Genomic DNA, 22,859 nt, shown 5'->3' with positions numbered 1-22,859 from the left:
AACAAACGCACTCGTGAGACGGAAATCGTTTCTGTCTGTAGCAAGGGCTGGTGCGGGCCCACCTGGGCCTCGCTGAGCGGGACCCGCGGCGTGGAGAAATTCCGGGGGCCGCACTCGACTCGCCCGCCACTCGCCTTCTGTCCCTCCCCGTGCCCGCGGCTGTCCCGCACCCCGGGCCCGCGGCCCGCCCGCCCCCGCCTACCCCTGCGCTCCGCTCCCCTCCGGGCCGCCCAGCCGGAACTGCGTCTCGGTCCGCCACCGAGAGCGGCTCCCCCGCCACCCGCGCTCCTCCGGCCTGGAGGAGGAAAGCGCCCGCCGCTGCCGCCGCCTCGCCTGCCGCCGCCCCCTCCCTAACTCGCCCCTCACGCTGCCCCGGGCCGCGCTGGGCGACAGCGGAGCGACCCCGGGATCTGCGCCCTACCCTCGGCACTGCAGCGCCGCGGCGCTCGTTCCCGGAGGACTCCGTTTGGGGACGGACACGGGAAGATGGCGGAGGCGGCAGAGGCAATGGAGGCCGAGCCCGCCGAGCCCGCCGCCTTCAAGCGCCCGAGCCGCCCGCTGCCCGCCGCCCCCGGGCCCGGAGAGCCGGGGCCGAGCCCGCCGGCAGCCCCCCGCCCGGCCGCCGCCGCGCCGCCCGCGCCGCGCTACGAGGAGCCGCCGTGGGGCAGCCGGCCGCCCGCCGGCTCCGGGTACGCGCTGGAGGTGCTGAAGGGCGGCGTGCTGCTGGGCTCGGTGCGGCTGGAGGACAGCAGCTGGTTCTTGGTGGGGCGGCTGCCCGGCTGCGCCGTGTCCCTGGAGCACCCGTCGGTGTCGCGGCACCACGCCGTGCTGCAGTACCGCGGCTGCTCCCCCGAGGAGCCCAGCGGCGCCGATGCCGCCGGGTTCTACGTGTACGACCTGGGCAGCACCCACGGCACCTTCCTCAACAAGGCGCGGCTGCCGCCCCGCACCTACTGCCGGGTGCGGGTGGGCCACGGGCTGCGCTTCGGCGGCAGCTCCCGCCTCTTCCTCCTGCAGGTGGGTCGGGGGTCAGGCTCGGGCGGATCCGGAGCGTGTGCGGGTGCTAAAGGCTGGCCCGGGTCAGGCTCGGGAGTTTCTCCGGCTCCGTAGGGTGACGGCCTGAGGTGTGGGGCGGAATGGAAGCAGCCCAGCGCTGCCGTGGTTGTGTGACTGCGAGACAAGCTGGGGGTGTCTGCTGCCGGCTCTGCAGTGGGCTGTGGGGCTGCGGGTCTCTGCTGATGTGCTGTTAGTGCAAAAGGAATTTCTCTCCAACAGTGTGATGTATTAGGGAGGTCTTTCTGACAGTATGATGCCTCAGTGAATAAAGAACTAATATTTCTTTGGGAAAAGGGGGAGTGTTGTATTAATAGGCACTTGGACAGCACATCACAAGTTGTACACACACTTCAGAAGCTGTCATTCCTCAGATTCACCCCTGTAGCTCTGATGTGAATTTTTGCCTTTAGCCTTTTAATTACAGTTACATGTGAGCTGGATCTCACTGCAGGTACACAATAATGCTTATTTCTCCCTGTCTTTCCTTTGAAAATGCCATTAAAACAAATATATTTTGGAATGCAAACCATAACTAATGGCCAAATAATTCCACTTTTTGAAGAGCAGTGTAATGATGTGCTTCTGTTATTATATGTAACCTGCATGTGTGCAGGAAATACGTGTTTGGGTTTAGTTAAAAACACTTCTGCTGATTTTCTGTTTTGACTTAGGGACCCAAAGAGGACCAGGAGTCTGAGTCAGAACTAACTGTGACTGAACTGAAAGCACTACGCAAGCAGCAGCAAGCAAAATTAGAAAAGACAATGTTGGGAGAGGACTCTGATGAGGAGGATGAGAAAGAGGAGAGAAATGAAAGGAGTCAGAATAGTGACCTGAGCTGCTCGTGGGGCATGGGTAAGTGATGATGTATCCATTGGCTGATATGTATTAGAAGGTCTGTAAGCTTGTTTTCACTGAATATTAGGGTTAATATTCCAACGGGCTGCCAAGAGTCACAATCCAGTCAAGGTTTTTGAGTACAAATTAATCCTTTCTCTGTTAAAAAGAAGGGTAAGTGACAAACTAATATCCAGTGAGCTTCTTTTAAACAGGAGGAGGTAATTTATCTATACCGATAAAAGTCCGTGAAACTTAGAGTTTAATTAATGCTCTTTGGTTTGCTCCTGTGATGATATCCACACTTTTGCCCAAGGGGTGAAATTTAACTGCTTGAGACTTAAATGCAGTATAGCTATCTTTACATTTAAACAGGAAGCCCACATATTAGAGCTAGGTAAACTATAATTAATGAACTTTTTGCAACAAAGTGAGTTGGGTTTTTTTGAGTGAAAATGTATAAACTCGTAAACCTTTGAAAGTACCGAAACTGATGTTGATCTGCAAAACTGAATCATGTTTTGGAATAACAGTGAAAAAACTAATTTTTTTGAATTGGGTACAGGAATAATGAAGTTAAGGGAAGTAATTTTATGACACAGCTGCTACTTCTTTCAAACTAATGAAAGTTGAAATAGGCTGGTGTTCTCTTTCTCATGTTTCATGGGGTTTTTTTGACTTTGTATGTTGTCCAGGTGAGGATGCTGAGGAGGATGAGGTTGAAGAAAACCCTATTGCTGTTGATTTTCAGGATGTTCAAGATGCCTTTTATATGAAAGACCCTAGGAAGGCCTTGCAGGGCTTTTTTGATAGAGAAGGTAATTATTTCTTTTTTTTTTATTAAATGTGGTTTTTTTACTTAGCAAAGTTTTACTTTGTTGTTTATGTTTCAGGAGGATTTAAGGTGTCATGTGGGAGCAAAACTTTTCTGTTACACTGTGGGTAACATTTTTTGTTTCATCAGGTTTTGGTGGGGGTTTGTGGTGGTTTGTTTTGGGTTTTTTCTTTAAAACTTGGGTCGCTGTTGTATATCTGAGTCTTAGTTACTAATTCCTAAGCTGCAGTGAGCAGCTTGTATTCTGGAGTATTCTTCAGCTTGTGTCCTCTGGAGTGACATTCAGGCTTCCCCTCTGCTTTGAAGCTATGCAGAAAAATCAAAACTTCTCCATTTCCAGACTGTTTGCTTTGGAGATGGCTGTAATTGTGTATAACTGGAAAATGGGAAAATCTAAAAAAGACAAAAGACAACAATTAAGTGGCCTAAAGTTTCAGTGATTGCTAGTGAAACTTAATATTCACTTACTTGTTGAAGTGACAAAGCAACCTTCAAGACAAACAGTATCTGTGAATTCAGATTACAAACTGTTGTTGCTTCAGCGTCATTTACTTTAATACAGGCAGAGACAAGATTGGTTTTTTTATTCGAATTACATGTTCCTAAACAGGCTACTTATAGATTTTTTAGTCTGAAAAAGCCTTGATTTTGAAAAAAAAAGCCCAAATCAGCATAAGTAAATCAAAATCATGGTAAGTAACAAGATCTTGTTATCCCTTTTATTTAAAAGAATGTCCCATGACATTCTTCTCTGCTGTAAAGATTATTCCTGCTTACTTCAATCTTGGTTACTACATCAATTTTCTTTTCTTTTCTTTTCTAGGAGAAGAGTTAGAATATGAGTATGATGATCGTGGGCACAACAGCTGGCTATGCAGGATCAAGTATGTACATCTCCATTCCTTTGGTGCATAGAAGTTGACTGTTTTTGAATTTGCAAACAGAAGCTGAAGGAATTACTTGTTGTGGCAAGGAAACCAGCTGAATTTAGACTTAAGTTCAGGGATCAGTGCCAGTTCAGTGTCTGTGCGCCTTTTTTTCTTCTGACAGGATTTGGTTTTCCTAGGGGATGAAAACTGAGAAAGCAAGAGTCTAGGTTCTTTCAGCTCCCTTTGTTTTGAGCAGTATATGAAATAGAAATATAAGAGAAGAAAAACAATCTCTTTCAATTCCTAATGAGAAAGGTGAAAAAAACCCCAAACTTAATTCTACTGTGTGCCTGATTTCAGTTCCTGTATGGTATAGGGCAGTTTTTGAGGGCTTCGTGCTATAGGACACTGATGTAATTCTTTTGTAAGACAGAAGAAGGTGAGGTGGAAACTAAGTCAGCAAGTCTCAACATAGTAATGATTCTACTGTTTAAAAATCCTTTGCTTCATCATGGAAACTATTTGTTACTCATGTTGTATGGATACAAGATACCTGTACTTAAAATGATCAGGGATTGACATTTAACCTTTTAACTTCCTGTATTTCTAATGGAATAGAGGGAAAATTATTGTTTGGACCAGTGAAATACAAATTGACTTGCATGATTAGGAAATCATCCTTGTGTTTTGACTGGTTCTGTATGAAATGAAAACTGGAAAAATTAAACACAAAAAAAATATTAAAATTAAATGGCAATGCCATTGTAATATATCTGAGTAGCATTCTTGAAAAGCTGTTTGTATCTGAGCTGTTCTCTGATCCTTCAAACTGAACAGGTTGCCTGTGGATGATGCATCAGGGAAGCAGCTGGTGGCAGAGGTTCTCCATTCAGGAAAAAAGAAGGAAGCAATGATCCAGTGTGCACTGGAAGCTTGCAGGCTGCTGGATGCTCGAGGAGTACTGAGGCAAGAAGCAGGTGAATAACTGTGATCATTCTAAATACCCTAAATTAGGGATTTGAGTTTGCTATCTTGAATTTGCTTTATTGCTGAGTGAAATGCAAGTCATTTTGTTTCTTGCCTTCTCCTGTGGCTTTCTCAGTGTCCCGAAAAAGGAAATCAAAGAACTGGGAAGATGAGGATTTCTATGACAGTGATGATGACACCTTCCTCGATCGAACTGGTGCTGTGGAAAAGAAACGACTGAACAGAATGAAGAAAGCTGGTAAAATAGAAGAAAAACCAGAGACTTATGACTCCCTGGTAAGAACAATTGTTAAGACATGTCTCTCATGCCTGTATTGTATTATGACTAAGAAGAAATTTTAGTAGATCATGGCAGTGGATGAAGGAAATGCCAGGACAGGATACTTTTAAATTAGTTCTAAATAACTGGAAAATAATTCCAAGCTTTTAAGTCCACAGGACACATCCCAAAGAAATATCTCAGTCTCTTTCAAAGAATAAGAATCCTGGATTGAGAGGCATATGACAAACAATAAATACTACAAAGACAGTAGGTTGTGAGGGATAGGAAGGGTTGGAGGGCTCAGTGGTGGTACAACACTGCTGCAGAAGAAGTATGTGTACTGTCATGTTTCAGAAATGGTTTAAATAATTTTCCATGTCAAAAAATTACTAAGTTGTTTAGGAAGAATATAGACTTCTAATTTTTTTCAGCCCAAGAAGTCCTGGTCAAAGCTCAGAAGTAGCAAAGTGTAATGTGATAGGATACTTGAGTAACTGTTAAAATGAGATTTTAACAAGGTAAAGTCTTCTAAGCATGTTGTTCTCTCACAGGTCACAAAGCTAAAAGAAGCAGAAAATGAGCTTTCTGAGATAACAGAGAAGCTAAAGGTTTCAGGGAAAGGTAAGGCATGAAGTTTATTTGATCATAGTGCTTTCCATAAAGAATAATACAAAATTAGCTTAGAGATTTGGGGGTTTTTTTCAGTGTCCACTTTTCACAAAGGGATAGGAAGGTTTGCAGGTCACTGAGTTATCTTGAGAGAATTCTTACAGTCTTCATCCAATAGTTTATGTACTCTGTTTATAGTCACTTGCTAATGAATGAAGCTTTTTCCAAAGCAAGCAGCATCTAAGTTCGAGTAAGGTGGCAAGTGTGCAAGCTTCTGGAGTTCTGAAAGGGTGAATATTATTATTGTTTATCTGCCCATATTGCTGAGAGGGACCCAATTTGAGGAACACTGTTTTTTCCACTCCCTTAAAAAACATTTATAAGGGAGGAGGAAAGAACTCACAGAAAAGGTATATTTTATTTCACTTCTCTTGTTATAAACATGCTGTACAATGGAAAGGTTGGAAGCAAAAAATGTGGCGACAAAGCAGTTGACACGTAACCCATACATTCAGTGAACATGCCAGTACAGGGAGTGCCATTCAGGCTCTGGGATTATGCCTTTGTTTCTGAAGGCAGAGCCTTTCCAGACCAGTGATGGGGTCTGTTAGTGAGTTATGTTTAAAAACTGTCCCAATGGCTGCATTTTGCTTTCTGTGACTGATGAAGTCTCATGGAGTAAAAGGAAGGCAGGAAGGAAATGTGTTTAGGCTGGTTGTTAACACGGAAGCCTTACTGGCAGAGTTGGCATTAACAAAGGCTGCACCATGAGTCTGTCAGAAGTTTCTCTCCAAGAAGCCTTGCAGCAGTGTGACAGCTGGGCTATCTTCTGTTAAGTACATGACTGTGTTTCTTTCTAGTTATTCAGCTCTGCACCAAAACTCATCTTTGTTGGTGATTGATTATACCAGATCCCTGCTCAAAAAGTAGTACCATTCCACCAAGCATACAAACTGATGTTCTGTGTGTTTGAAGGAATTGTTTTCAGCCTTATACTTTTGATAAGTAATTAGCAATTGACCAGCAAAATAAGCTAATGCTTAGATTGTCTGAGGGGTGCAATTCCAAGCTTTCATCTCTTCTGATTCCTTTGTTTCTACTGATACTGTTTCTCAACAAGACTGTTGTATTACAGTGTAGTAGAGACTGGGTGAAGGAAGTCAGCTCATTTTTACTGTTACTTCTGCTAACACCATATAATGTTGTAGGCCCCTTTCCTACCAAAACCTGGCCATGCAATCCCAATACACTTGTTTTTGTAAGTTGCAGGTGGTTACATAGATAGTTTAGAGCCTTGGAAAAAAGTGCAGTCTTGGCACTTCCTGAAGCACAGAATCATTCAGTATTGGATGGGAATTCCCAGAACTAGGCCAGGGTAAAACAAGCATAGCAAATATTGCATCAGTCAGCTGGTTTGTTAGGGTGTTTTCTAGATCCTTTGGCTTTCTCTTATTTGAATGCTTTAGGTTAATCACAGATGCTGAGAAAGCCAGGAGCAGTGTTGCTGACCATGGAACATTTGTAGCACTGTCATGATCTGTCCAGCAAAACTCCTGTATTACATCCAGTTCTGAAACCTCAATGCACTTTTGTTTGCTCTAAATGCTTATTTGGAGCCTAAAGACAAGAGTGTAGAGACACCAGTGAGTGAATGACAGACTAAATTGCTACACCTCTTACCAAGCACTTGGAGAAATTAAGTAGTTGTCTAAAAAAGCCTCAGTAGAAGTTCACAGATTGTTCCCTGGGGTTCTTCAGAACTAATTACTGGTGCACTGACTTGGTATCACTCATTCACTGATGCTGCTGAATGCAGATCAAATATGTGGAGCTCTTCAGTCTCATCTTTGGTTGCCTGTTCAGGAAAAATATCAATAAGTTGATGGTGCAGTAAATAGCCCAGTAGCTTTTTGTCACTAGGATATAAAGTATAATAGACATGATTGATTCACCTCCTACTAATGTCAGATTTTAATTCAATAGTGTAGAAAACTGCAGCAACAGCTAAGGAATGCTTACTGTAACTCTGCGAGCTGAGCTGGCTGGTATTAGGCCCTGTTGGTGGAATTGAGCAGAGAATCCAAATTGTAAGAAGGGGTGATCCAACTCCCTGGGCATCAAACTCTGACTGAAGCACTTGCACCACTGTGCAGTACAGCAGTGAGCTCTGGATTTAATTGTGGAGCTTTAATTGTTCTGAGGAATGTGACTACTCACTAAACCACATCTTTGTAATTTGATGTTTAAATGAAATTATCATTCTGCTCAGCTCCTGCCTGCAAGGAGGTTTAGACATTGTTAACAATACCTTCTCATTGTTGGTTTTTATCTTGGTTCATATAAATAGTTGTAATGAAAAGAAAGTATTTCTATAAGAATTTCTTTTATGACATGTTTTGTCATCATTTATGCTTGCATGGAGGTGGATGCTACAACTGTTTCTTATCTTTTGAAGCCTATTAATTCTGTATATCTTTGAACAGTTAGTGTTAAGGCTTTCATGTATTTTCAAATGGTAAACTGTTTTGTTTTACATCAGAAATATCCTTTTCAATTGAGTCCATTTGTAAGCATGAGTCCTATTAGACTTTCCTCTAATTATTTAAGTCTTGTAAAACTGCTCAAATATGTACTCTTTAGAATAACTTAGTCTGTTTTATTTTTATGCATTTAAAATTTCAAGTGCTACTTAATTAGCTCAAGCTGAACTGAAAATAGCTCATTGATCAAATAATTATGCTTGTGCATATATACAAAAACACTTATAAGGCAGAAAATACATATTGGATTTGCCACTTTTCGTTGAATATTAAAAGGCAGAAAACTATCTGTAAAAGACTTGTTAAAATTCTGGCAAGAACATTTTTCTTTCTTTGCCTCCAGGTTATTTTTGAATACCATATAACAACTTTTGAAATACTGTTCAAGCCACAAAAAGGCATTTCTGGATCTTTTTGTTTGGTTATTTTAAATCCAGGTATTAGAAGAATATTTCTTTTCTTAGTCATTAGAGATTTAGTTGTACCTCCTCAGTTTTATTTTAATTAGTCAAGTATGCATAACAATTGTTAATATTTTGAAATTAGGTGGAGTAAAAAGACTGTCATTACTCTTTTCAAGTTGAAAGCAGTTTTCTTGCAGAAAATCTAGTCAAAATAAAGGTACATTCTGTGTGATTGGTATAATGCATGAAATTTGGTTTGTATGCAGTCTTTTAGGAGTACAAGGCAGCATTGATTCATTTTGAACTTTACAAATGTTATGACATAAACATCCCAGGAACATCACAATCTGATTCCCTATGCAGTGGTGTAGGTTTTCATGTGGCTGGGATTAGTTTAGTTTGTGACTACAAAAATATCCCTAAGCCACTTTTTAGGGAGAGCAGATATAGAAGTGAGATGAACAACCAGGAATAGCACTCACAAAGAAACATTCAGTTTTAAGAGAGGCTTTTTTTAGGAAAGTGAATTAAAGTTTACTTTCAGGCTTTTGCTAGGAGAAATGCTTTCATCTCTCCAGGCCTCTCCATTATTTCACAATTCAGCAGGAACTCACAGAGAGGATAGTTGTTCCTATGTACCTTATTCTCTAAAGGCAGGACCTGATGATTACAGTTATATCCCCTGCATAACATTATATATCTTCCCTTTATCCTGCCTAGTCCAGTCCCATCCAGCAGCTCAGGATTCTCTGGATGAGTTCATGACTGAAATGAAATCAGGATGCACACTGGACAGCGTGGCACGCAAGAAGCTTCACCTGCGGTCCTTTGAGCTGAAGAAAGAGCAGCAGAGACTGAAAGGGTTGATAAAGCTTGTCAAGCCTACAGAACTGCCTGAGCTGAAGCCCCAGTAAGTCTTGGTGAAAACATAAACAATTACTTTTCCCTTTATTCTTATCCATGGGCAGTTGTGTAAGCCCAGTAAATAGGCAGCTTTCCAATTACAAAAGCAGGGCAGCCTTCCAAACTACCTGGCTCAGCTCTTGAGGAGCTGCTGTGCCTCTGGGCTACTGCAGCATCTGTGGCTGAGGGAAATGCACAGCACTGGAGTGAGACCAGCCCAGGCTGGCGGGATGACAGGGGTAAGGGACTGGAAGCAGACTGTTAGCTTCTTTAACTTTTTTCCCATGTGCATCCAAAAGGAACTGATGAATTTTACAGATACTTTGTACAACATGAAACCCACTTTCACTCTGTGAAATGTATTTGGAAGTCAAATGTAGTGGCTGTTCAGCTACTGCCTAGCAGCACCACTGCTGTTGGACAGGGTGTGTGCTGGGTTCATTCATTAGTGGCAGCTTGATTAGAGGTTAATTACCTAACTCATTTAAATTAAGGTTTGGCCTCCAAGTAGGTTTTTATATATAAATATGTGTGTATGTATGCAGTTGAATTTAAGGGAGTCTATGTGATACAGAAGGATTTTCCCTTGTTCATTTATTTTTTGCTTCCTTTATGGCATGTGTCTGAATCCTACAACATATATGTAGGATGGAGGAGTCATCTCCTGCAGCGTCCTCCTTGGGTGCTGCAAGTGAGAGAGAAATAAATGGATTTTTATATATTCACTTCTCATAGGCAGACCTTTTTTTTTTTTTGCATTTGTATATATAAGATTTGTTTGATACTTTGTTTCCCTTTGTGTCTAATTTTTATTAGGAGTGGGAGTTACAGTCTGAATGCAGAGAATAAGCCTAAAAAGATGAACCTGCCTCTCTTTGGTGCAATGAAAGGGGGAAGCAAATTCAAACTGAAAACTGGAAGCCTGGGGGTAAGTTGGACTTGTAGGTGTTGCAGGTCAGTGGCTGTTTGTGGGCCACCTTCTCAGGCTGTGGGGGCTGTAGGTGGCAGCTGTGTCTCCTAACATGCATGGAAACAGCATGGAGGTGCAGCTTGTGGCAGTGGAAGCTGCATGCACAATGAGCAGGGGCTCTTGGATGTTGTTTGCTGCCAGCAGTTGCCATTCCATGACTTTGCACAGCAGTTTCCTGGGGCACAGCTGTGGTCAAAAGGCAATGGACCAAGAGAGGCAGTCTGGGGACATGAGGCTGAAGCAGTGCCCTGCCTCAGCAGCCAGTCCTTTTCTCGTTTTTCTGCATCTTCATAGATGCAGATCATAGATCATATCTTCATAGATCATATTCATGATTGATGCAGTTTCCAGTGTCCCTCTTACGAAAAGACTGCACTGTTTGTTTATGGACTGGACATGTTTTTTCATCTTCCATCTCTACTAATAACTTTTCCTTCAACCCAAACTATTTGTCATCCTGAGAGTGTTTCCTTACCAGCTGTCTCTGATAGTGCTGTGTGTGCTTGCTCCTGCAATGAGTGTCTGTGACATCTGCCTCTGTCTTGGCACTGATGCCCAAGTCTGTGTCTTACAGAAGTTGCCTGTTAAGCGTCCAGACATCCCTGAAAGCTTGTTAAAAACAAAAGATGATGGACCAGAGGAGGAGGAGGAGGAGGAGGAAGAAGAAATGGAAGAGCAGCAAGAAACAGATGCAGTAAACAGCAGAGTGTCAGACCTGGAAATGAAGATGACTAAAGAGAAAGAAACAGGGAATGAAACTCATGCTCCTGATGGCTCCCCTTGCAATAACAAAAATCTAGAATCCCTTCAAGATGGTAAACCATTGTTTCTGTTTTTTCTAGTAATGAAGATGAGTCTGTTACTGCTGAACTTTTGAGAGCTATGTGAATCAAATGTTCAAGTCACAGGTTCTCCAGCCTGTTTATTTTCCATAGGTTTGTTTGCCATGAGTCCAAAGTCCTTGTGGCAGCAGCTGAGTTTCACATGGTTCTAGGTGAATCTCTGCTTGGCAGTCAGTTTTTCATGCTTTTTGGTGAAATAGAGCAAATCTCCTGGATGTAAGGAAGTCCTGCTTTGATAAGCCCTGTTTCCATTAAATTGATTGTCCAAATAAAAACAACTGCAATGGTTTTTTGGCAGTAAAAGTGGCATAATAAGAAAACAAATGTCTGTGCAAAACTTCAGATCCATTTGTAAGGAGGAAAAACAATTTCTAAAGTGGTAATGGAAAAGTACCTTTGAGGTATCTCCAATCTCTCCTTTCCTGTATCAGCCTGATGCATTTGAAAACTCAGTAACGGTGTTCTCAGTGAACAGTATGTTTGATAACAGAAAGCTAGTTCTGGCTTTTTGGCTTAATGCTGGACATGTTGCTGCAGAAGAGTGTTTTAACAGATCACAGAATTTTCTTTATTGTATTGCAGTGGACTTGGTGGATGAAATAATTGGGAAGATTTTTGAAGGAGTTCTTCCTGAGACAAATGTAGCAAAGAGTTCTCTTTTGTGCTTGGTCTCAGGGATGCACTCTGCTCATCAGAGTTACTGCAGGGCCACTAAGCTCTTCCTTTCTTGTTTTACAGGGGTTGATTCTCTGCCTGAGCCAAAGGTACTGAGGAATGAATCTCAGATGGGACCCTCACAAGAGAAATCCCAAGGTGAACAGTACACAGACTATTTTGTAATAGCTTGTGGGTTTAGAAACTGACTAAAGTACTTAGTATCTTATGTGGGTCAAAGGAAACTGAGCCTAATCTAGAGCCTAAAGAAAGTTTGTGTTTTGCTTGGGAAGTGGTAAGGGTGTGGTAAAGGCTGGGCACTTCCACTATGTTACAGCTGTCCTTGCTTTTCATAGTCATTAATTGTTTAGCATTTTTTTGTTCCAAAAAATCAGCATGAGAAGAATAATTAATTTAGGAGACTATGATGTTGCTTTTTCCTTTGTTATTCTTTTGCACTAGCTCTTAACTCTACAGAAAGACAAAACTTTATTTTATAAAGTGACAAATGCTACATAACATTAAGTAATAATCTTCTGATGACCTAGATGATGCCTCTGCTTGTATGCACAAAAAATCAGATCTTGAAAATGAAGAATGTTGGGTGTACATGGAGGAGATTTTTATGACCTTTCTATTTATTTTGTAACTCAAACTCTTTAGAATCTGTCCTCATCATCTTACCCATAGAGAGCCATCAAAATATCAGTATTTCAAATACTAAGTGGCAGAAAACCAAAGAATTCTTTTCACCCATCAACTGTAAAGTTTGGTGTTTGTTTTTTTAAAAAGCAAATTGGTCCTGCACATTTCCTGCTCCTCTCTTTCTGTATCAATCACTGCAGTGTTTACAGGTAGTGTCTTTTAGAAAATAAACATCTGCCATTAACTAAAGTTAATATCACAGAATCACTAAGGGGGGATCTTGCTAAACTGCATTCAGTTGCATGACTGACAGTGTATTTAACCTAAATTAAATCTAGGAAAAACAATAAGATGTTCAGCTGTATTATTCTTAAGTAATTGTGGTGCAGTGAGATATCTTGATTTTCCTTACGGATGTACTAATTTTTATGTGAACTTCCTATAAGTTTATATCATAGAATTGGTCATTTGTGCTGTGTCATAAAACAATTCTGCTTTCTTTCCAGCACCCAAGGTAGTAAATAAGGAACCTGAAGAGACATCTGAGAAAGTTAAGAAAATCAATAGCTCAAGCAAGGTCAGTTACAATACCATGACTCCTGCAGCTTAAGAGGAAGTCATTCCTAAGCTCTTTTTTAGTGAAATTGTAACAAGTTGATGGAGTCTAACTTGGTGATAGCAGTGCTTTGTATTAAAATGTAAAGTATGGAAGTTTTGCACATTTTGGGACTCAGTCAATTGTTGCCTTCCTGAAGCTGGGAAGGATCTTCTCTGTCAGCCTAATGATTATTGTGAGGCTCTTCCCTTCAGAGGGCATCCCACACCCTTCTGCTGCCTCGGTGACTGTACTTGGTGGACCATGAGTTCTGACCACTGGGACAGTTTCTTTGTGGGGACCATCTAATTTTAGCCCTGCAGCACTTACTGAAGCTCAGATCCCTGCATCCTGTGTGTGCTGACTGCTGCTTTGTTAGTCCTGGCCAAGGACTCAGGATTGGGTAGACACTGTCCTCAGAACTGCCTTTTGTTGCTGGCCTTGCTAAAGATGCTGAAGAAATCAAGAGTTTATTTATACAGGTGAAGCCCAGGTTTTACCACTGTTATGAATATGGGAGGACAAGGCAGTTTTTCATGCTGAGGCAGTCAAGTCAGCACCTCTCATCAGCAGAGAGTTTGCTGTAACACTGAGCATTCTCCAAATGCCAGATGGCTTAGGTATATTCTTTCTCCCATCACAAATCACTTTTTCCACATGATGTCTCTGCCTTGGGGCTCAGATCTTGCCTGGAAAGCATCAACCAGAAGTCAGTTGGGGTTTTTTTGGGTTTTTTTGTAATATTTCAGTAACTTTGAATCATGTAAAACTGGAAAAACAATTTTCAAGTGATTGTTCACAAGCCATATTTAAAAGCTGTACAGCTCTGCAGTCTAATGTTTTGGAAAACATTAGTCTTCTGGTTTAGATGTTATTTTGGGGAAGGAAAGTTATTTAGGGAATGAAAATTTGTTTCAGCTCATAACTTTAGACTGAAATGACGGTACAGAGTAATGCTAATCAGTGCTGAGTAATTTGGCGTTATTTTGAGCTCTTAAGTCTTGCACTCTACAGTTGTATGATTTTTTTTTACCTGCAGTTGTTGGAAACAGAAGTTGTTGAGAAAATGATGCTGATGTGGCAAAAACTAAAAATCTGAGTACAAAAAGATACTGCTGTGTCAACAACTGCATTGCAAGTGACCTTTTGTGGTTTGCTTTAACATTTCAAGATGCCAGTGAGACCTGAAAACAATGAGCATTCTTTTCTTTTTGAAAACTAAGTTACTTTTATATAACACCTGAGCTTTTATAAGCTCCAGTTTGAAAATCACCTGAAACCCAAAGTTTTCAGTGGTGTTGTGCATTGAAATCAGTAAAGCACCTATTGAATATCCTACTCTCAAGCTTTTCCCTGCATAAAGACATCCTATGTCAAATGACATCACCAAACATTAGGCCTAAACTGTCCAGAAGTGGACAGGTTCTGTTTTGAGGGGGAAATTGGACTGGATGACCTCCAGAGGTCTCCTCTAAACAGCATTTTTATTAGTCTGTGACTCTAATGGAAATGAGCTGGATCTATTTAAGGGTTTGATTTTCTTCTCTATTACTGTTTTCATCCCTGACTCTTGTAGAAATAACCCTCACCTCTGATTATTTGTCTCTGAATTAGTGAGGGATTTAGTGGTTGTGACACACTAGTGGAGGGATACAGCACCTTAAAAAATCTTTCCTCTCTTTGCAGGTCCAACAACCTTTTTTTTCCTCACAGTACCCAGATGATGACCCAGACTACTGCATATGGATTCCTCCTGCAGGTATCAACCATTTCCTTACTGGTTTTAGCCTCATAACTTGGGAATCTTTCTAATAAATCATCAGGATGTCATTTTGAGTCCTTGGAAAAAAGCTAATCCAGGAATTCTTTACCCAGAACCTGTTGTTTTGTGGCATGCTATGCCCCATGTTTGTTGTGTGGCCATGCAAGTCTTGCATTGGGGTACAGACCATATCTGTAGTAGCCTCATGGCAATGGAGAGACACACCTGAAGGCTGTTTTTCAGTTTTGTAACACCTGAGAGAGCTAACTGCATTCACACATGGTGGTATGATAACCTAGTTGAAAGATTAGCTCAAATCTTCCCTAGGGATAAATGCTCCAGCAATGTCAGAATTCTCAGTTTTCACAGAAGTCTGTGAAATCCAAAAATGCTTCTTTGCATTTTTTTTTTAAAAAATCATTGGAATACAAACACTGGGTCAGGTCTTTTGGAGAAAAGTATTGATAATGCTTTGGTGAAGGCACTGAATAATTGATGCACTCATCCAACACATGTTAAATTTGAATATTTTTTTTATATTTAGTTCCAGGGTGTTTTTAGCTAGGTGAAGTTATTTTTAAACAGGGTAACAAATGTTCAGTTCCTCTAAAATAGAAAAATCATTTTTGTGCATTGAGGTTTTCAGAGTAAGTTGAAAGCTTGGCCTTCACTTGATAGATTTATTACTATAATTTTTGTTAGGCTGTTGCAAATAACTTTTGTTAGGCTGTTATAGAAATAAGAATAAATTTCACTGAAGAAAACTGTAATCTGGTGAATTATCCTTCAGTGAAATGTCTGCACATCTCTGACATATGAATCCACAGGAGCAGAATCGTGTAGCAGTAACTCCAAAGTCTGATCTGGGATAGTTAAGCAAGCTGTGTCCATAAGAGGGAGCTCTGTTTTTTGGCTCTGCCTGACAATGAATAGTCAAACGTTCCTTCTAAGCTGGCATTATGAGGACTCCAGGAAAAAACCCAAACAAAACAGCCACACAAACAGGAATACCTGATGTACTCTTAACACTTAGTAAAATTGAAATGAATTGTAAGTGTAAATCAAAAGATACATTGCAATATGAAGCCTGACTTTTTGTCCTCTGTGCTTGTATGGCTGGTGCTACCTAGAGACTCTTTCATACAGAGATATACATTTCTCTTAGGAAATGGGAATAATGCAACTCTTCCTCTTCCTTTTTGTCCATTAGGTCAAAGTGGTGATGGCAAGACTCATCTCAATGAAAAATACGGCTACTAAGCTTCCAGTGCCCCAGAGTTCCTCTGAGGCTTGAAGGACTGCTCTGTTTTGGACTCTTTCACTACACATTAAGTGACAGATAAGAGACTTAGATTTCCAGATGCTGTTGAAATTCAAGGGCATCAGCAGCTGCTCTGGCTCTTAGCTCTCCCTGTGTGTCCTTTGTTTGTCTTCCAGATACTTTTTTAAAGTAAAAACCCACACATTCTTCTGCCTCTTGTTTCACTTTCAGCCTCGTTTGTTTGTGGTTTTTTTAAGTTGTCTTAAAACCGTAAGCTCATTTTTCCTTTTGTAAATAGAAGTAGACAAAAATATTAAAGGAATACACCTCTGTATACTTACAGGCTTGATAAAATTTATTCATATTGGGTTTATGCAATTAAAATAAAAAAGCTACTGTTTTTTTTTCTGTGGCTGCTGAAAATACCGTTTGAAAATACTGTCATGTTAATCACAACCTAAAACTTGAGGGTTCATATTTTTTTTTCCTTTTTTATGGAAAAAAGAACATCTTTCATTTTGAAAAGAAAATTGTTTTTGTGTCTCCCTCATGCAGTTGTTGGAATACCTGGTATGGAGTGGACAGGAAATAGTGAGTGAAAGGTGTTGTAAAGGTGCAGAAATGCCAAAGAACTGAAGAGACTGGCACTGCTTGGCACAGGGGGTAACAGAAAACACAAATGGAAGGATATCCTGGAAAAGCCTATAATGGAACCTGTTCTTTTTCTGTCCCAACATGATCAAAGTGCCATCTTAATGCAGTTCAAGGCATGCCTGGTAAATAGTCTTTGTCTGGAGAAATCCCCTGGGTGACTCAGGATTGTCCTAGAACCTGTGCTGTGGTAAAGGCAAGGTCATGCAGGAAGTGTGAGGGTTTAAATAGCTGGAGGCACAACCATACAGGGGCAGGGAAAACTGTAGAAAAGACAGTCTTGCAAATCAGAGACACACATACTTTGGGGTGCTTCCACAACCAGTGGCTGCATCCTCATGGACAAATCACAGGAGGGCACCTCAGAAACTGGGGTGAAGGGATAACCATAGAAGATAACCATCCTTACTTAGCAGGCTCAAGCTACACAACAGCATCTTTCTGCCTGTAATCTTCAGCATATGCAGCAGGGTTTTGCCTGCATCTGCACACCAGGCTGGGCAGCCTAAAGCTTCCTGCTTCTGGCAGAGCCATATCTTTATGTAATCCAAGGAAAGGCCGTTGCCTCTCTATTCAAAATGCCAGACCTCATAGGTTTCACAGCTGTAGCCCTTCCCCAGAGTGTTTTCCAGTTCCAGGGTGTACCAGGCAACTGCAAGGGAGTTCCATTCATCAGCAGCAGGCCTGGCAGGTTTCAGACAGCGATAATAATGATTTGCCATTTATGCTCATGACAAGCACGAGGGCACAGAGCCCATGTAAGTACACCTTGATTGTTACCATCCTAAAGTAGGTGATCAGTGTATCTTTTCATCAGGGGCTGCTTTGTACTACAGACAAAGGGCATTGACCTGCTGCCAGAAAACATCTCTGGGGATAAGGGCCTGGACAGTTTGGTCCTGGCTAAGACCATGAGGTCCCCATCTGTTTCTTTTCTTAGCAGCTCACTTGTGCTCCCATCTGAATCTGAGGGTAAGCCCTGTTTTCGTTCGGCCATCCATCTTTTGCTTCACTGCGTATCATGAGCACTCAAAGGTCACCCCCACTGGATGCTTCCAGCCATTTTCATGGTGGCATTTGATAAAACCATGGAAAAAGCACCCATTATGTTTGAAAGTAGTTTTCCTCCCATCAGTAATCACTTTGCCACCCCAGAAGCAGTTTCTCACGTGACACTCAACAGCTGTGTAATGCATGACAGGTTTGAATATTCTCCTTTTGGCCCAGGTGTGTTTGTCATTCATCAAATACCTTTTTCCTCCAGTAAGAGCTATAAACCAGTACATGGACCTGGGAGTAGAGGTCACCATATTACACAGAAAGGGATCTACACAGCAATAAACTTCATCTTTTCATCAATTCTTTCTCATCTATTGTGTGATAGACCATCACCATAATCTTATCTCTGTATGATCTGCAGGCCTCCCTCCAAATTTTTACATCTTGCTGGCAATAGTAACTCAGCTCTTCCTGCAAGTCAAAGCTTCCCTGATGTTCTGTGTACATGGTAAGAATTGCTTTTTTTCCTTAAGCACCACACTGTGCTGCCTATAATAATCCTCTTGAGGAAGTGGGCCTATGTAACTCTGATTTTTTGTTGAAAAAATGGAAGAAATAACTTTTGGAGCCCTTGATACCCACAACACAGGGAATAATGCTTAGTTTCATGACTAAAAAATGTAAAAGAGTCTATGAAAATGAGAATTCTGCTTGCACATCAGTTTAACACCCTGAGTAATTAATTGCAGACATGTTTTTTCTTTCAGAAGCTGCCTGACAATGGAGCAGCCATCATAGCCTCTGGCATTAGAGAAGCTAGCCCTGAAACTTGTGTCATTAAGCAGCTGACTCAAGTCCACGTGTCCCCTAAAGCTCCCATTCTCCTTCAATTGTCCATGGCACTCCTTCATCCCATGGGGCATCTGGCACTCCCTCCATGGCAAAATTACAATTTGGGCCATGCAGGGTTTCCTGCACGTTCCATTTCCAGAGGAGTGCCCTGTCCTGCTCATGGGGTTTGATCCCAGACATGGAGCACTGCTGCTGGATTGTGTTACAGGCCTGTTCCTGGCACAGACTGCACTTCCAGCCTCTGTCTTTGAGCTGCTTTTCCACATAAAATCAGAGCCAAACAGTTTGGGTTGCCCAGGCCCATGCAGCAGTCTGTACCTGGGGCATCTCCTTCTCGTGGCAGTATTGAGTGCATGGTCACGCAGCAAGCAGAGCTGGCAATAATATTTACAGCTATGGCTGTGATTATAGGGTGCATGGCAAATCTCACAGACATTTCTCACCCCAAATACTTTTCCTGACCTCCCTGACCCCACAATGATGTTCACTGCATCAGAGGAGGAAAGGGCTCCTGGGATATCTAGAATGGTTTTCCTTGGATTAAGAACCCCCCAGCATTTTTTTACACTCAGGTAAGAGGATGATGAGTACATTAACATGCAGCAAAGAGAATAAAGATGTCCCACTGAGCATGACCTGCCTATGCACAGAATACTCTGGTTTTTCATGGAGCTCTCTTGCTGTGCTCAGCAGTTCTGCACCTCACTGCTCCAAGCATTCTGAGACCTCCAGCACTACGGAAAGAACCATCACTGGTGGGTTTTGACCAGGCAGCACTGATGTTTGTCTAACGTTAGACCAGAGATAGGCTGTGGGGTCCTGTGTGCCCCACTCCCAACAGCTCTTACTGTCAGAATAGTGGGTGGAAAGCCTGGTCACACCTCAGTTCTCTTTGACTTTGCACAAGCATAATGACTCAGTCTGAAACTTTTTTCAGAATTCCTATTGCTTAACATAACAGTGGAAGACTGAAGTGGAAGCTGTGGGAAAGACATGAGCAACACCACCAGGACCAGACAATTGGAATAAGTCATCAGGAACTTAGTCTGTCCTGTCTCAAACTAGTGCTTTGTGAGCTTCATGCATCAGTACCTCATTCAAATCACCAAACCTCTCCTTTTCCACATGCCACCTCACCCTGAACCCCTGGAGTGACCATTCCCACTGCTTGTTTGCTCTGTGGAAGCCACAGATCAGGCCAATGTCTCCTTTACCATCCTCTTTACATTTGAAGGTGGGGGTAGAGACAGACTTTCAAATTCTCACCCTGGGGACTTGTGAGGACAGCTGCTTCTACCATAGGCAGTCTGACTGGACAGTCCTGGCTGTGCTTGCTGCATTGACCAATGGATAAGGAAACTTCCAGCAAAGGCTTCATCTCAGGCATGGCTGTAAGGTTCCCCTTACCAAGGGCAAGTAGAGCTCATCCCACCAGCCACCAGTCTCTGTGTGACACCTCCACATCAGCTTGCAAGGTCATCTTTTCTAGATTACTTGGTGATTTTGGCCCAGCACTGCTGCATTTTCTCTCCATTTCTTCCAAAAGCACAGATTAGAGCAAACAACCTGCAGATGGAGCCCACGATGCACAGACCTCACCACACCTGAGGTGTCCTGTGAGCCAAGGAGGAATCCCAGCTGTACCTGGGTTATGGTCCCTGAAGGACGCTTCCTCTTACTTATCTTAGGAAAACTGAGGCTGCATGAAACACTCCACTTTTTGGAATGGAAAGGAGTGTTCAAAAGGTTCTTCAAAGCACTCAAAGGAGCAGAGCACCCATTTGGTTACCTACTTGTTGAGCTGTGTTTACAGCATTCAAAAGGTACAGGACACAGGTAGATGTCATTAACAAGGAGTCCATCCTGTAGCAGCTCGCAGGCCTTGCTCAGCATTCCCCAGGTGATTGTTTAAAGCTGCTGTCTCCTGCTCAGAGGGCATGATTAGCTCGTGTTTTCTTTGGAACATGTGTTTACCTCATTATCATACTTACTTTCCACTGCTACAAAACTTCCAGTTCTGTACTCACCTAATATATACTCTCAAATTTATGAGGCATCAATGCCCTAAGGCCCTTGAGCACTTAATGTTTGGGCAGCTGGCTGCAGTTTCATGCATAAAGAATATATGTTTTTTATACCTGTGTAGCATCACATTCTGCTGTTCTGAGGTACAAAGTACACTCAGCATAACTGTAGACTTGATGAGGGGGGACATTTTTAGGTTTATTTTTTTACATTCTGAAAATGAAATGCTGTCTTAAGAGCTCTCAGTTTCATTTTCAGTGAAGTGAATGTGAGGTAAGATGTTAAAAATGTTCCTTAAGTCAAAAAAAATTCTATATATCAGCCTAATTTGCTTAATTCTGCTTTTAAATTGTGGAAGTGTTTTGTTGATTGTTGTGCAGCTGTGTGGATGTATATGCAGGTGTATATGTGCTCTTTCAACCATGAATATATCACTTTGTTCCTCTGCTTTGACCTGTTAAACCACTTGAAACTCAGGTTTATTCTTATGCTGGGTGCAGGCTGCTGAAACTGCAGTCTTGGGGCATTTTGAGCAGCTCACTTGTTTATGCTGAGTACCTGTTTCTAATCCAGGTTCTTGTAACACCCAGAAATGAGATATGTGGGCTAAGAATAGCACATGATATGAATTCCCTTGCAGGTGACTGCTCAGGGGAAGTCTAATGGCGATTGTGCTCATGGAACAGCAGATCAAAACCCATCTGTGCTGGCCCCAGCAATGGGGGTGCTTGGATGCACACCAGAAGGCTCACCAGCTCCCCCAGAGCCAAGGCAAAGAGCTTCTCTTGCTGTATGGATGATGTTCACACCTCTGTACACAAAGACATTCTTGCTGAAGCCTTGAGCGTGTGGCCAGCAGGCAGCATGTGCAGTGCTTCAGGGTAAATGCAGCACGTGGACTCTGACAAAAACTGATCTTTGTGTGAATCAAAAATCTTCATATATATGGAAAGTCTTAAGAGGTGGCATGTGTAATACAAGCAGAGCAGAGTTTGCTCCAAAAAGGCAGTTCCTAAAGGAAAAGATTTATGCAGTTGCTTCTCTGAGTTTCTTCTGTTTGGCAAGTGATCATTTTCTTTTCACGCAGAAGCCAGTGGCTAACAGACACCTCTTGAAGCCACCCCTTCACAGTGGCTTTCCTGATTTAATTTGATCTTGTATCTTTTCTCACACCAGGCTGTTTGTCTGCTGCTGCTGTTTCTCTGTTCCACTATTGCTTTTCCTGTATATTGAAGTCAGTTCAAGCTGCATTGTTTCCCATGGGACTGGACATAATCGTGCTGAGCCTCTTCCTTTATTCATCTTCATTCTCAAGCCCAACTCTACTTACCCATATGGCAAAACGCCCCCATCATACTTCTGTCCTGCTTCTGAGCTGCAGGAGGGGTTCTGCTGGGAGTTGAACTTAACCAGAAACCAGCCTGAACCATGATTTTTTCCCATTTATGAAGCAGAAACTGAATCTGAATTTGTATTTCAAAGATTTGAGAGAAGGCTCCCAATCCCAGTGGAACCTGAATCAATTTTTGGGATTTGTTTTCTTTTTGGAAAAGTAGACTGGGGGGGACACACCTGTCTCCTAGCTGCTCCTTTTCTTTGGATCTGTCATATCTTTCTGTTTGGGGTGTCCATCCAGCACAGAACGAAGTGGGCACTATCTGGCTCAAGCAGGTTTAGCTCCATGCTGTGCCCTCACCTCTGCAGGAAGGGCTGGCTCCCACCATGGCAGCTGTCCTGGGCAGGAGGGGTGTTTGCCATTTGGGCAGAGCTGGGCAGGCTGCTGCCTTCTGAGCCAGCACTATGAAGTGGCACAACACCAAACAGCCACTGCCAAATTTCTCCCTTCTCGTTCTCCCTCATCAGAGAGGAGTCAGGGAAGAGTTGAGATTGGCTCTTATGAATTTCTTTGGGCAGGAAATGGCAGAGTTGTCAGCTTGTGATGGAGTGGGACCACACTTCTTTGCAAAAAGCCAGAAGATTATTTATCTGAAATCTCATAATTCACTCATTCATACCCTTATTCCCCAGCCACAAATAATAACCCCACTCCCATTACACCTCTTCAGGCTGCTCCATGACAGCAGGGCAGTAACATCCTAATTGCTCTTACATGTGAGGGTAACTATAATGGGTTCTGTGGTGGAAAGATGATTTATTTTCCTGTGTTGAAAGCACAGCTGTAAGTACACAGACCTTCTCTGTGCTTTCTCCTAGAACAGCTCCCTTGGTTTCTCAGGTGTCTCGCCACAAGACAGATGAAACCATTTTCTCCCTCCAAATTAGCAGATTTTCCTGAGAGCT

The 22,859-nt window shown here is 42.3% G+C and overlaps 1 protein-coding gene across 1 annotated transcript; it reads left to right on the top strand.

The window, feature by feature from the left end:
• The first annotated feature begins 486 nt into the window (after positions 1-486).
• SLC4A1AP (solute carrier family 4 member 1 adaptor protein) lies at positions 487-16,457 on the top strand. The gene is made up of 14 exons (XM_059468389.1): positions 487-1,017; positions 1,728-1,911; positions 2,589-2,711; positions 3,552-3,612; positions 4,435-4,574; positions 4,700-4,860; positions 5,398-5,467; positions 9,120-9,309; positions 10,119-10,230; positions 10,847-11,087; positions 11,853-11,927; positions 12,920-12,990; positions 14,695-14,767; positions 15,981-16,457. The coding sequence occupies exons 1-14, from the start codon at positions 487-489 to the stop codon at positions 16,028-16,030; spliced, it is 2,082 nt and encodes a 693-aa protein (XP_059324372.1). The 3' UTR covers positions 16,031-16,457.
• The last annotated feature ends 6,402 nt before the right edge of the window (positions 16,458-22,859 follow it).

Source organism: Ammospiza nelsoni, chromosome 3, assembly GCF_027579445.1.
Source record: "Ammospiza nelsoni isolate bAmmNel1 chromosome 3, bAmmNel1.pri, whole genome shotgun sequence".
NCBI lineage: Eukaryota > Metazoa > Chordata > Aves > Passeriformes > Passerellidae > Ammospiza > Ammospiza nelsoni.
Note: the sequence above shows the minus strand (reverse complement) of the source record. Positions and strands in the feature narration are given on the sequence as shown.